The 16,106-nt window shown below is 36.7% G+C and overlaps 1 protein-coding gene across 3 annotated transcripts in view; it reads right to left on the bottom strand.

The window, feature by feature from the left end:
• LOC149578559 (protein REDUCED WALL ACETYLATION 3-like) overlaps nucleotides 1-15,144 on the bottom strand; it is a 63,657-nt gene extending 48,513 nt beyond the window's left edge. For all 3 annotated transcript variants that reach the window (XM_089829823.1, XM_089829827.1, XM_089829833.1), the window contains exons 1-3: nucleotides 15,007-15,144; nucleotides 14,747-14,892; nucleotides 1,534-1,625 (exon numbers count right to left, since the gene is read on the bottom strand). In XM_089829823.1, the coding sequence (XP_089685949.1) occupies nucleotides 1,534-1,625; nucleotides 14,747-14,779 (125 nt within the window). In that variant the 5' untranslated portion in view covers nucleotides 14,780-14,892; nucleotides 15,007-15,144. The remainder of the gene's footprint in view (nucleotides 1-1,533; nucleotides 1,626-14,746; nucleotides 14,893-15,006) is intronic.
• Nucleotides 15,145-16,106: the final 962 nt, after the last annotated feature.

Below are 16,106 nucleotides of genomic sequence, written 5' to 3'. Positions count from 1 at the left end.
ACCATCTGGAAAGAATTCAAGCTACAATTCACCAGCATGTGCACACCATCCAGTATTGGAGTTTATGATGTCCTAGATGTGATCCAAAATATCTGCTTAAAAACTGGGGCAGCCTAAACTCCATAAGCCACGTCTTTTATTTAAGGCTAAGAATAACAGATCATGTAGCTCAAATTAATCAGCACCTGTATATTTTCCCAGCAAAGGTGTATAAGTTACAGCAAATAAGCAATTGAATGAGCCAGGGCCGGAAACACCTGCCTCCAATCTATTCACCAATAGGCTGGTGATCAATAAAACACAAATGAAATACAATCTGCAAATATATAGGCAAAAATGTGGCGAACTGAGTGAATTAAAACAGCACTCCCAGTTAAACAAATAATAACCAATATCCTAAGTTGTTCTAACAAACAATATACATTCACAAGAAGACATAAACAAATAAAACAAACTATCTACATTGACCCAATGATGGATGCCTACTATTCCAAGGATGCCCCAAGGACGTCAAGAAATTCAGGTGATGACCAGGATACACAAATTAATCTCCAGAAAGATCAAAAAAGGGAGCATCCATAAAATGTTCTTCTTAGTCGGAGTGTCCCAAATTTTCAAAAAGGGGGGAAAGGGGAGGGTACGTCCCCTACAAGTTCCCAAGTCCCTGGGATAGCACACCACTCGGATCCAAGGGAGGTGTCCCTATAGAACACAATAAAAGTATTGGACTCTCAAGGACAAACAAGACAACAAAAGATCGAACATGAAATGTTCTTTTCAGAAACTTTATTAAGATGCCTCCTGTCCTTCAATCTGTGAAGAACACAAAAGATAGTAAGGATATTAAACCACAAAGAAGAAAGAAATGGAACTACAACCAGAGCAGAGCCCTGTGAACAGGAAAAGTTTCTCATCCTACCAAGTGCTACCCATAAACAGAATTCAGAGGCTATTGAAGCTACCAAGAACAATAAGGTTAGCAACCAAGATAGTGGTTAAAAAGATTTAATTGCAGGGTGAAAAGACCATTGCCAGGGATTCTGAAAATCAACTCATTGCAATTAGAAGTTCAAAAGCAGTTCAGCTATGAATCCTGAAAATATTCCAAAGATAATGAAACCTCAAAAATCAAAAGCCTTCATCTATTAGAGAATAAGAAACGTCCTTCTGCTTCTCTCTCACCCATGACAACAAAATTAACTTGGTGAATAACACCTCATTTTTAAAAAAATATCCCTTCTGACATATGCCTCTTTGACAGTAGGCTACTATTGCATGGCTCTCCTGTTGCTATAGGATTTTGACTGCAGTGAAATTGGTAACATTGTATAATTGGTTTATCTTATTTTAGTGGCTATATATTCAAAACAGATACAAAAACTTTATTATTGTCAACACAAACAAAATTAACAATTAGACATATTGAAAAGCTGTATAAAATCATGAACTAAAAAACAGTGCAGTCGTGAGATTATTGATTATATGGCATAAACAGTACTAGCAAGAACAAGTAGCCAAAACAAAGTTACTTACACTTTAGAAGGTGATTGCCATTTCTTGTACTCCAATATCTCAGAATATATCCATCCTACAAATACAGGGATTACTCCAAGGAGAAAAGACACCTAAAATGAAATTAAAAGATAAAGTGAGTCAATCATTTTGTAAAAGTAGAGGTATGAACTACCATTTAAGCATTTTTATCATTATAATGCTAACCAGATAAAAAGGAACAACTAAGACAATTTTATCAAATAATCATGTAATATCCTCACAGAAACATCATCGACTGATATCTATAACTCATTATCAACCTCAGATTGTAACTCTTTCAGTAGGTTTAATAACTCTGCAGATATGCAATCTGTGTACTGTTGCAAATTTGAACCCTGCTACTAAAACAGTCCATGTTTAGATTTCAAGACAAGCAAGCATGTTCCTACAATCATGTTATTTTAGGAGTTGTAAAAACAGAGTTCCAAAACCCTGTCTGATCTGAAAAAGGATTAGTGAAATAACAAGATATTTAACTGTCAAAACGTTAGACTTCAGGCAATGCCACTCAACAACAGATGACTTAAGACGTGAAATACCACGTAGGTAGTTTAATTTCCAAAATATTGAAAGAAGTTATGCAGGATAGGATTTCCAGTCAGCAACCCATCACTACTATGACGAATCACATGGAATTCATTTCCCTGAGGGGGCAGCAGGTGCATATTTAGCACAACACATCCACCGATAAGGAATCTGTCAAGAAGCGACCAAACCCTCCTACTTTTGCATTTGGATGATGTTCATCTTCAACCAGATCCTGGTTCAAGAAAGTTGGATTTTATCATGTTGCTTTGATGGCATGGAACTTGTGTACAGGCAGTTCCAAGGCAGCAGAGCAGGTTGTTCAGTGAAACAAGCTAACTGGAGGTCTGGGATTCTGTAGAAGTAAGACACAATGGTTTACTGCTTCAGTGGAGTTCCTATCTTGCACAGTTTTCCCTGTAATATGATATTCATTTAAGCTGTCCCAAACTTATTTCTCCATGATGTGTTTGTGCCAATTGCATGCATGTCTGTTATGTAGATTTACTTAAATCTACGTTTGATTGCCATTGCAGTAAATTGTACTACTGTGAAATGGAGCATAATTATGATTTGTTTCTACAATTGTGAAGCACAGTTATTTGTGCTAAAGGATTATAAAGCACTGTAATAGTTTATTACTTTAAATCATCTAATTATAGTTGGAACTGTGCCGGTGAACTGTTTTGAGACTATTGCAAGGCCATAATAAATCATATGGAAAGCAATATTCTCCTGGATTGTGCTGAAAATTGTAAGTTTGTACCCTTCATTCAATTGGGCATAGAAAGGAGCATGATTAATGGCAAATTTGAGTTGGAAACTTGGGAGACATTGAAATGAGGAAGTGAAAGACAATAGTATAAGCCTCTATGGGAGTGGGGGCATCTAGATCACTTGCCCATTTACGCAGTCACATGTTAAAAGAGTTGTATGAATACAAGGAAGGGATTAAATGGGATAGTTCAGGAAAATGAACTGATTATAAGTTGGAGAAGAAACCAGATGGTAACAAGCCATTGGATTATGGTGCTTAGGCAGATAGGTGGATTTCATATTCATATAAGAAGGCAAGTTGTACTCTTCAAGCCAAGGAGAATAAATTAAGCTTGTGAAACGTATAAGAAGAAAGGATAGCAAGCAGCTTATTCCAATCCAGTCAGCAAGAAACTTCAAAGAATATAAATGAAGCTTAGAGTAGTAAGGGCTAAAGAAATGCTACTACCATTTATACAGGAAACAAGCCCAAGAACCATTGTGAACATTGCAACATTGAAGAATAGACTTACATGAGGTGTTGGAGATTACATACACTACTGGACCACCATCATTGCAGTAGAGAGCAACCCAACAAAGACTATGACAAACTAAGTTTTTATAAGATCACCTGCCTAACATGCAGACAGTACCAAGCATTGGTAGCAAATAAGCAAAGGCGAACAAAGAGATGCATAAGCTGTTCCACATAAAATAAAAGTCAACAAAGATGATCAATGAATTTGGATCTCAAAAAAACATTATTTCAGAGAAATTAATAAACAAAGCTTAGATTAGACACAATCATCCCCCATTCATACTTCTTGGAGTGGGTGCATTCTAACATAGAGATGTGAATAACTAAACAATGCATAATCATACTTGCCACTGATAAAAATTTGGCAAGGTGATCTTAATATAGTGCCCCTTGATGTAAGGGAATCACGTTGGAAGCCCCTACATGCACAATAAGGGATCAATCCTAATTCTCAATATACACAAGGTGAAGTACAGGTTTGCATCAATGAATACCAACCAAACTAAACAACTCATTAATGGAAACAAAAAAAATTGCATTACTCTTCTTGAAGGTCAAGCAAGTAGGAGGAACAGTGGAGGTAGGAACTCACAAATTAGTTGAACACAAGCCAAAGCAAATTTAAAACAAATAAATCCATAAGGAGGCATTTCAAGAACCAAAATGTTTCCCACCCATGAGAGAGGTAGAGCATGAAATACAACTTTTGCCCTCTTCACCACTGTGTAAGATTTACCCATATGCAGTCTACTTTGGATTCATATGAGATTAATAGGAAATTGCAAGATTTGTTGGAGCGAGCAATCATCTAACTGAGCACATTAACATGAAGCTATTTGATGTGATAAATAAAAATTAAATAATTTTTACACCACTAAACAATATATCAATCAAACCATAGCCAACAAAGCTCAAAACTTCTCAACCACAAAAACAACCAATAAAAGCAACAGATGAACAATTTCCAATAGATAAATATTGACTTATACAATTGAACAGTTGCAAAACACGTTTCTCAAAACAAGGATCTAATAAAATCGCATCCAACCAAAATAACTAGAAAATGAAAATCATAACATTAATAAAAATCTATATCAAACCAATCTAGCACAATATCAAATGGCACAAAAAACTAATCCCCAATAGCAATATAAGCTTTCCAAAATACAATAGCCTAATCATTCAAGCATGGATAAATCAATAATCATCCAAACCAACCTCCAAATTCATAAATCGCATGCCCATACATAATTACATTGCACCAAAAGTTCATTTAGATCATCAACACATAAGGTAGTTATTCCACCCAAAATTAACATGTAAAAGTTTAACTTTTTCCAAGAAAGTCGAATAAAACCTATGCCACATGGGGATGTGTTCCCTACTTTTAGCCCTCTGGGAAACATCCCAAATACACATCCCATGTCATCTCCTTGTCCCTGCCCCTGAAACACTAAATATACTTAAATTTTGGCCTAAAATTACCATTTCAATTCAAATAAGAGATATAGTTCCTCGAAATACAAACTTACCAATTAACAATTGTCTTTCCAACATGTAATGCACAAGGTCAATTATTTCCATAAGGATTAGGTTTACAACAACTTTAAAATGTATATAGATCAAGTGCACTAATAATTAAATGGTATTCTACATCCAAACCGTGTAATATTAATTGAACTCTCTGATTTCTCCTCTAACAATCAACCATACTATGGATTGAAGAAAACATGATAGAGTATCTAGAGACTATTTGACACGACTAAGGCCAAGGGCACAGAACATCCAAACAAGACAACTCAACCTCTTGGCCTCACGAGTGGTAGGAACGCCCAACCAAGACAACTCAATCCAACTCGAGGTGTTGTGCTTATACTATGGGAGCTGGTTTGCTACACAACTAAACTCAAGGGCGCAGAACATCCAACAAGTGGTAGAAGTATCCAACCAAGACAATTCCATCAATCTCGAGGTGGTGTGCTTGCATTGTGGGAACACTCCTTATAGTGCTTTTTTATTATTTCATATATGCTTGTTTGTAGGAAAAATAGAAATATTACATTGATAATTAAAGAGAGTCTAAATAGATTAATTATTCTGCTAGTATCTTAAATTAAAATACATCATAGAATTTATATTAAATAGTCACATTGCATATCAATTACTAACTTAGGTTACTGATTTATTGAATGCAGTTTGTATACATACATATATGTTAGATCTGATCTTAATTTCTAGATTTGAGCTTTTGTTGATTGATAATTTGGTGATTGTTGATTAGATGATTGATGAGAGAAGATGTAATGAATTCCAGTATAATACACTGGTGAATGGTGAATAAATGAATGTTGATAAGATAGAAAGATGCCCGATAGCTGAATTGTTTGTTTTCTTGATCCCAAAATGAAGTAGTGATTGATACAAAATTGATTATTGTTTGCTTCATCCTACTAATTGATTGTTTGCATGATTTCTTAAGGGATTAATGATTGGTGGATGGATGAAGGATTTGTTTTTTATGGATTCATGAATGATGATTGATAAGTGATCCTTCAATGATTGGAATGAATTCTGGAAAGAGTCGCCAACTTTCACAAGAATCGAGTTGCCACTTTTCATTGTTGCCTTTGAGAATAATGTATTGTCCCCAAGGGGTTCACCCCCCAATGTGATGGCTATCACGAGCCCTGTTAATAGGGTGATTGCATGGTCAAATCCCACCTAGTCCAGCCCAAACTTTGCTGATTGCAAGGAGTGTTTGTGTGCGGCCACGTGGATCGATGCAGGAATGGACCGTTAATTGTGGATGGTTTGAAGCATACAAGAAAACAAGCACCATTGTTGCCAAGTTTCACGCCCTCCTCATAGGTTACTTAACTTGACACCATGCGCCATTGGTCCATCAGTAATTACCCAGATTTGTCACGGCTGCCAATTCCAATACTGCCACCCACATATACGAGCTTAGAAGCATTGATCGTATGTTTGTCGACAATCATGCCATGAGAGTTATAAGGAGATGTAAGATATAAGGTGTAGGGAGCTATAAGGTGTAGGGAACTATAAGGAGTGTTGTCTTGGAGAGATAAGGAGTTGTGGTGGAGTGATAAGGAGTTTGATGTGTCTTGGTGATTGGTGATTGCTCTTATTCAAGGCAGCTCGTTGGCATAAATTTCGCATGGTTTCCTGATGCACAATTGATATTTGTAAGGTGTTAATGACTTAATATTCGGGGATGGGATCCCATTTGTGGGATCCCACTAGTTCAAGCTCAAGTCGAAAGCAATTACTAAATTGTTCTCCAAATTAATCTCCCTTGGATGTCCTCCTCAAATGAAACCTTCTCCCCTTTGTATCTTTCAATTTGAAGGAGAGTCACACCTCTTCATCATGTTTGTCGTTTCTTTCATAATTACCACTAAATAGAGTCATGACCCTTCATAATTTCTGCCTTTTGAGAAAGTCACAACCATTCATGATTATCACCCTTCAAAAGAGACATAGCCCTTAATCATTTATGCCTTTTGAGAGAATATCATCCTTTCATAAATATTATGTTCCCCGGGGACACGTACCCAGCCTAAAACCCGACAATTTGGGGACGGGGGGACGGGTATGGGACATCACCCAACCGTCCCCAAAAAACCATTTTTTGCCAAGGACATTTCGGAAACTCGGGGATGTGAGGGGAAAAAAAGGGGACGGCCAGCCATACCCGATACGAAAAGGGGGCGTCTAGCCGTCCTCCAACCGTACTAGGTACGGCCGGCCGTCCCCCTTTTTTGTGTGCATGAAACTTTAAAAAATAAACATTAAAAAATGTTTAAAAGCCTCCATCTTGGTCGGCTAGTGGGCCCCACTCCTCCAAAAGCCCTAAAATGTTAATACTCCACACATTTAAGTTGTTTTAACATATGTTTGGTTTTCATTTTATGTTGCAGCCGGCTGGAGTTTTCATTTTGCAAGTAGAGGAGGTAATATTTTTGCTTCCAAGAGCTTGACCAAGGGTTTGATCTTCTATTTTGTCCACCAAGTAAGTATAAAACTCTTTATGCTTCCATCTATCATTTTTTAAATAAATTTGCAGCTTGCAAAGTCTGATTTTTTTTAATTTTTTCATTGTTTCAGCTCATATATCTATTGCATATTTAAACACAATGAGCAGCAATGGGAGTACGAGTAGTAGTAGTGAAGATGAAAATGTAGGGGTTGATGTTGCGAGTAGTGACACTATGCAAAAACCCAATCCTAAAGCTGATTTGTTTAAATGTCTTTCCGCCATTATGAAGAATTTTGCAAAGGGTCCTTTTAATAGGAAAAAACCTCTTCTCCAATATGTCACACCTTGGCCAAAAGATAAAAAGAATTCAGGAGGGACTAGGGTGTGGGATTGCCATGTTTGTCTTGATGATTTTAAGGGCAGCTATACAAGAGTGAAGTCACATTTTTTACGTGTTTCATGCCAATGAGTCAAAGCTTGTACTAATTTGACTGATGAACAAAAATTAGAATGCCAAAGATTGCACTTAGAAGCTGAGATGGAGGGGCAAAATTTGACTGTGACATCACCATCTATTCCCTCACAATAATCTAAGCATATGTCATCCGCCATTGGTACTAGTGGCAGCCCTACTGGGTCTAGAGGGAAGAGAAAGATGAGTAGTGGTGAGAAGGGCTCGGTGGAAAGTATGTTTAATGCACAGGCAAAGGAAAAGTGTGAGGCATCCATTGGTAGATTCTTTGTTACTAATGGTATCCCATATAATGCAGCCTATTCCACTTATAATAAACAAATGGTGAAAGATATTTTGAGCATGAATTCCTCATTTGTACCCCTTGGTGAACATAAGCTACGAACCACTATCCTAGATGAAGAGTACTCAAAGGTTGCTTTGTTATTTGAGGATATGAAACGCACTTGGGTTAGGACGGGCTGCTCTACTGTGATGGATGGGTGAACAGATGTTAGACATTGGCCACTCATCAATATCATTGTCACATCCCTTGCTGGCTCTTATTTTTTGAGAGCCATAGATTGCTCAGGAAAGAAAAAAGATGCAGAATTCCAATTCACCATTTTGTGAGATGCCATAGAGGAGATTGGGTCATCTAGTGTTGTACAAGTTATCACAAATTCTGCACCTATGTGCAAATCAGCTGGTTTGATGATAAAGGGTGCTTATAGGCACATATTTTGGACCCTTTGTTGTGTTCATTCCTTGAACAATGCATTGAAGGACATAGGGAAGATTGAATGGGTGAAACAGGCGGTGCTAGAAGTTAGAGAAGTGCAAATGTTTATTTGCAACCACCACACTTCACTTGCTCTATTTAGGTCCTTCTCTAAGAAGGAGTTCCTCAAACCAGCCGAGATGAAGTATGTCAATTATAATTATAATTTACTTTTAGTTTGTTTTAACTTAAAGTTATCTAAAAAAATTATTTATAAGTTTACTTACATGTGATGCTTTTAGTTTTAAATTTTAATCATTAATGTTTAAGTTTAAATTTTTAATTTTTAATTGTTGCTATAGGTATTGCACATATTTCATCTTGATGGAGAGGATGATTGAGGTGTATGAGGCCCTTCAATTGACGGTGGTGAATCTAGAGTGGGGATGATGGCCTCATTCTAAGTCCTCTGAAGGAAAAGAGGTGAGGCAAAGGATCCTTGATGAGAGTTGGTGGTCCACAATGAAGTAAGTTGCTGATTTTTAAATTTACTATTAGTCTTTTGCTTGCTGATTTTCCTACTAATAGTCTTAAAATTCTTAAAATTCTAATTCTGATTTTTATTTTTGTTGGCATCTTGATCTTGCAGATATATTTGCTCTGTCATAGCACCCATTGTTGATGTCATTAGATATGCTGATACTGATGCTCCTAGTTTGGGAGAGATTTATGAGACTATTGACAGCATGTTGGGTAAGATGAAGAGAATTGTTGCAGCAAAGGATCCTACATTGGGCTTTTATGAGGAGCATATTAGGCCTATTGTGACATGGAGGAGGAACATGATGAATAGCCCGCTTCATATGGCAGCCTTGCTCTAAATCCCAAATGGTATGCACAGTTGGGTGGAAGGGGCCTCCCATGTGATGATCTTAAGGTTTTGGATGGCTTCGTAAGAGCAATTGATAAGATGTATTCAGCTCAAGATGCCTCTACTCTTCATGCACAGTTCCTTGACTTCACCAACCTTCGTGGCCCAAACTTGGGTAAGCCACAAGCAAAGTTGGATAGAGTTGTTTTGGCACAAAAAGATCCTATTGGATGGTGGACCTAGCATGGGAGAGATACACCTGAGTTAAAAATACTTGCCAGTCGCCTCCTTTCACAGGTTGCTAGCTCCTCAGCTGTAGAGAGGAATTGGTCCACATATTCATATATCCACTCTATCAAGACGAATAGACTTACCTCTAAAAGAGCGGAGAAGCTAGTAACAGTGCATCATGCTCTTCAACTTGTCGATCGTCAAACTCCAGAGTATAGGCAGACACCAACTTTGCGATGGGATGTTGAGCTTGAGGATGTGGCCCAGATAGATGAGGATGACACAGCACCAAGATTGGTTGGGGTTCCACTAGATGAGACTACACTTCCTGTGGAGGATGATAGTGAGGAGGACTTTGATTTTGATGCCATGGCAGTAGAGGCGGAATAGGAGCGGCAGTCTACTTCATTTTTCTATGTTTTGCTTTTTATGTTGAACATGAACATGATTATGATACATTAATAATTTGATACTTATTACTTTATAGCAAGCCTCTACCCTTTGGGTCTATAGCTTTGGGCATATTTTGATTTTGATTTTCAAATTTATCATGCTTATCATTATGACATTAAGATATTAACAATTGCTAATGTTCATTGTTCAATGTTCACTGATATTGATATGCATTTTGACAATTGGGTACTAAAATCGGATATTATTTTCTAGATGGCATTCAAATGTTGTATGTTATGGTTCTATAATGTTTAAATGACATGCTTTGTGCTTAGTTTCATATGAATGACATGTATATTTGCAAATTTCAATGTATATTTTAAAATTTCCCTATATATATATATATATATATAGCCGTCCCTGTTTGCCGCCCCCCCCCCAGTCCCAAAATCACCAAAAAAATTTGCCGTCCCGGAAACCCGTCCCGAAATCCCCCACCATCCCCGTACCAGAAACTTGGGGGAACATAGCATAAATACTACCTTTGAAAGAGTCACAGCCCTTCATCATTTCTACACTTTGAAAGAGGCACAACCTTTCATGATTACCACGCTTTGAAAGAGGCACAATATTTCATGAATACCACCCTTTGAAAGACTCACACCTTTCATCATTTCTGCCCTTTAAGAGACTCACAATCTTTCATGATTACCACCCTTTGAAAGAATCACAACTTTGCATCATTTCTTCCCTTCAGAGAGTCACAAACTTTTGTAACTACACTTTGAAGGAGTCACAAACTTTCATGATTTCTAGTCTTCAAAAGAGTCACTTCCTTGTTTCTTCTCATTCCTTTCTTCTTCCATTTATCCTTCTTTAATTCCTATGCTCCTCGCTTTCTTCATTCCTCCATATCTCCTACAAATAAAGTCTTCTACCTTTTATATCTCATGTTTGAGGGAGTCATGACTCTTCATTGCATGCCTCTTGACCTTTCATTAAACTTAACTACAATGCAATTCTATCACATTACATTTTTATTTTTTAATTCTTTTATTATTATTATTTATTTTTAAACCCTCTTTTAGAAAGGAGATATTGTTGATTTGGTGGTCAACACCTCCTTGGGGACTCATGACATGACTTAACCACCTACAATGGGTCAGGTTAAATCTGGCATTTCTTTTAACATAGACAATTTGAGCTTTTGACACAATGGCAAATGACTCAAACAATTCATATTAGAGCCTTGAGTCATGGGTTTGAGTCTCCCTTCAGTGGGTGCTAAAGGCTCAATCAATGTTGTGGGTGAGATTGTTGACTTGATGGTCAGCACCTCATGGCTTAACCACCTCCCATGGGTCGGGTTAAATCTGGCATTTGTATAGGGCATTGATAGTTCGAACTTTTGGTGCAACAGCAAATGATTCCCAACAAACATTACAAATAAGTATAAAGCACAACATTCCTCTAGCAAGAGTTCTCCCAACTTGAATTTCTGCAGATTATACCAGGTTAATTGTATATGAATGCTTTTCATAGCATAATGTGTTCGATGTATATTCAATTTGCATTATTGGAGCTTATATTACCCCTGAATTGGAGCGTAAATTTGCTTACTTTTAACTGCAGATGAAGCATGGTTCTTTTTTTGACAGTAAGCTAGAAAGCAAAGCAAATTGATTTATTAAATTCTAGTTAAGATTGTATGGGTGAACTATCTCAAATTCCAGGAATATTCTAAGCACATGAAAAATCACTCCAGATATCAAAAGGTGTCTCCAATTAGAAAATAGCAACTGCAGAAGAACAAAAAGGCATCTTCAAACTTCAAATCCTTGGAAAACACAGCAGAACTCCAGTCAAGGGTTAAAAAACCCAGAGATTTCCCAGTCAACAATGTGATCTCAGCATCAACATCAACCATACGTTCTACTTCAAGTCCTTTCTTCCCTCTATTATGTTTCCTCTTCCTCTCCCTAAAGTCAGCAGACAAAGTAATGAAAACCTCAATTTTTGATGCATTTTATGAGGATTGTTTGACTGATGTATTTTTGTTAAGTTCATTTAAGATATTTATAGATGTTACTTACTGTGCTGCTGCAAGGCACCAGTCAACCTGACCAGTATTTCACCATATTCAATGCTGAAATTAAATGCTAAGCAAGCCAAGGGACAGATAATTTGAAATTCACAGTCAAATCTCAGGACATTCTGAATATGATAATGATGTAATAAACAATAATTGAAGATGCCATTTTCCCTTTTGTAGAATACATTCACATTTTTTGTTGCATATCCTATCTTAGATTGTTCCCCAGCAATAGGATATATAGAGCTCTCTGAAGTGAAGACCTGTTGAGTGTTGGAATCACTGCTGCCGTTACACCAAAAGCTTGAGCTATCAATGAACGTCACAACAGCTAGAGACAGGGATCCACGGGAGGCGGTTAAGCACATGTCACAAATCCATCGGTCTATGCTGAACAGTACCTTCACCTAGAGGGGATGGAGGCACCAACCTCCCAACAATCCCCCCCTCAGCATGACCCAAGGGATTTGAACCCGTAACCCAGCAATCTGATACCACTTGTTGGAATCACCGCTGCCATTACACCAAAAGCTCCCTAGAGGGGACGGAGGCACCGACCTTCCAACACTGAGTGCCATAACAAGCACAAAAGCTCAAATGTTAAAGACATGAAAAAGAATAATCAATAGCCAAAAACCTTATAAATTTAGCCATTCTCACAAATACAGATACAATTATCAAGCCTTAATCATATGAAATTACTAATAAAGAGCCATCCTTCTAACGTATTGTCAAGAACAACAATATTTCATATTCAATCTCCCAAGGCAGAGTGACATCCCTCAAGTTCTAGAATGCACCATGCATGTCTTTATCATCTTGGTTAGGTCTAGACTAATAGACAAGAATATGACATAGTCTATGTTACCACTTTAGCAAAAGACCCTTTTCATTTGTAATATAGCTTAAAATATGATTCCCATGTGACACTTCTAATACAAGCACTCAGTTAGCATATTAGAACAATTATTGTGCAACCTCCAAACAGAAAAAGTTGTTTCCTTTTATTGTCAATACAAAAATTACAATTTTCAACACCTGTAATAACTTGCTATGTATGTGACCAAACAAAAAAAAGTCAATGAAAAGTGTCTCCCTAACAGATTCAACATCAGTTGATTTCCTCCTAGAGGCATAAGTATACATGCAGCTCACTCAAATAACCAAGCCAGAACCCAACCCTATAATTCTCCTAGAGGATCTAGATGGTTAAGCATCCATGGAACAAAGGGCAGATTGTGTTAATCCCATACAGGTTTTGGACATCCTTAGAATAAGAATGTTCTTGGGGAACCTAATGGTCGTAACGTAAACCCATTTCAAAATCAGTTGGTCTACTCTGAGTAGACAAGTATACATGCAGCACATTCAATAATCAAAAGGAAAAACGCAATCCAATACTTCTCCTGGTGGATCTGTATGATTACACATTACTAGAATCTATTCCCCAACTTCAAAGCATGTGATTCTACAAAATATAATGATCTCTCTGAAGCCACTTTTCCAGGCCAAAACAACGAATTGATTTGAATTATTTCAAAGCAATAAGGACATTATCAAGTTCTGGAGACAGCACCAATGTCAAATTCAGCAATCTCAAAATAAACGAACTTACTCTTTTAAAGACAAAACAAAAACTACCATTCAAGCAATTGCGGGAAATTTCCCTTAAAATTGTGTAAGGAAAGAGGAGAATAACACTTATATTACATATCCCTTGGTGTTAACTTTTAAATGATCACCATAAATGAGATCTAGATTGTTTGCATTTCCCTCATTATAATGCACTTCCCATGTATCAAAATGCTTGATCTCAATTTTTCATAATATGAAAAGCAGACAGGTAATGAGGAAATATAAAAATATAACCATGTGTTGTGATAAGTGGCCCTTTCTCTGTAAAATAGGCACTGTTCTTTGCATGATCAAATTTGTAAGAGAGACCAACTCTTGCCATATTTCTTCCAAGAAGAAGAGAGGGCTTGAACCACGAAGAAATAGAAAAAAGAGTCCAGGATCTGAAGATAATCTGATGTGGATCAAGATATTGTCCACAGAGGTAGGAGATGATAGTTGCAAACTTAAGGTAAATTGAATAATTATTTTTGCGAATAAAATAATCCGAGTTACATATCCAATTCTGCAAATGAGAAGGTGCATTGAGAGAAGTAACCTTTGATAACTGCGCTACCTATGTAATGTGATCCTGCCTACGTAATGTGATTGAATTGCCTGCTTTATTCGCTCCTTTTATCCCCTACTGCCTACTTCTTAGTGTGGAAACATCAAGGTATAAAGCTACGATAGAAAGCATAGAAAACAATATTTGAAAGAGTGATTCAACACCATATTTGTGTCACACACGACAATGAGCGCCTATAAAGAGTTGTATGAAGCAATTCTGAGACCCAGACAAATCCAATTGGAAATAATCCCTGACAAACCAATAAAACAAAGAAGAAGGTTTTGAGAAGAATTAATGATTCATACACTCCGTCACATTAAGTAAAATAAATGGGAGGCTTATATTCAAAAAAACGTAATAACAATGCGCAAAACCATAACAAATGGAAAAGCTAGTATCAGTCCGAGACAGAAAGGCGATGACATGCACCTGGCCGGCCGTAAGCGGCCCTGGCATCACCATCTTTGCCCACTGCACTGCAAATCACTGGCTGCACAGCTCCGTTAAATGATGGAAAACAAAGAATTGCCTTGACGAAGAAAATGCATTTGATTTAGAGGCCGATCTGGGAAATTCTGCTCCGTAATGCAATCACATTACCACCAAAAGCCCAAATTTATGATACATTCCTCAGATCTAGGTGCTCTGCCCTTGAAATTGAAAAGAAAAATCGATAGAAAAGAATTTACCTACGGTTGCTACCACAATTGAGGCCTCGTTGAGATTGGAAAGTGAGCAATGAAAGATCCCTAACACCAGCAGCTGATGCAGCTTCTTCACCACCCACTACGAAGCCTTTCTACGCGTTTTCGGGGTATTTCTGCGATGTGATCATTGCATATTTTTTTCGTTTTATTACATCATTTCAATTTTTTTTTTTCTATTGTTAACGTCGAAAACACAGGACCGTGGTCAAGCCGCGGTTACCTGGCCACATTCTTTTCTTTTTCTCGAATATTATTATTATTATTATATTATCCGTACTGACAAGGTACATTTTCCTGTTTTTTCATTTTTTTCTCGATTATTGATATTATTATTATCCTATTTGACATACGGATTGCTCACCCACTTAATGTTATATTTGACATGCACTTGCTCACCCACCCCAACTAACGAATGCATAATATTTGATGCCCTATTTTTTTTCCCGTAACGTGAAGTGAAATAGTAGGTTAACAGCAAGAAGGTTGAATGTGAATCCTTATGATTGATTTTGTAAATGAAGTATAGTTAGAAGTGTTGATGTCATTGACATGTAGAGGTTTCACTCCAAGTCATCCTAAATCTCTTCCTTAATTTTAATTTTTTATCTGAATGTTTTTCTCAATTTTATTTTATCTTATTTCTATTAGGCTTATGAAATAATGCATATGATCGTTTTTAATTTTAATATTTGTATTTTTTTAATCAAAATCATGTATAGTTAAAATTAAATGCAACCTTTAAGTTAGTCAAGTGTGAGAGAAATTATGTTATTGAAAGGAAGGTACCAAATTCAAATCTTAAAGGGGATAAGGTGTGTACATTTCATTTGTAGTACGTTTAGGTGTCTCTCACAAAAAATAGAAGGTAGTCTCATATTATTGTCACCATGTATCAACCCAAAAATAAATGATTGGTATGGTAAATTTCTAAAATTCTTTTTCTTTTCTTTCTTTTCCATCTCATTATTTCATTAGTTAAGACAGTATAAATGAATTCTCAATTGAGTTATGAAGGTCTTTATTCTTTAATTGATAATTTATTCCATCTCACTATAAATTTTGTAAATAATATTTTAATAAGT

The sequence above is a fragment of the Cupressus sempervirens genome, chromosome 1 (assembly GCF_028749045.1).
Source record: "Cupressus sempervirens isolate cs-2001-9-10 chromosome 1, ASM2874904v1, whole genome shotgun sequence".
Classification (NCBI taxonomy): Eukaryota; Viridiplantae; Streptophyta; class Pinopsida; order Cupressales; family Cupressaceae; genus Cupressus; species Cupressus sempervirens.
This window is presented reverse-complemented; position numbering and strand designations above follow the sequence as displayed.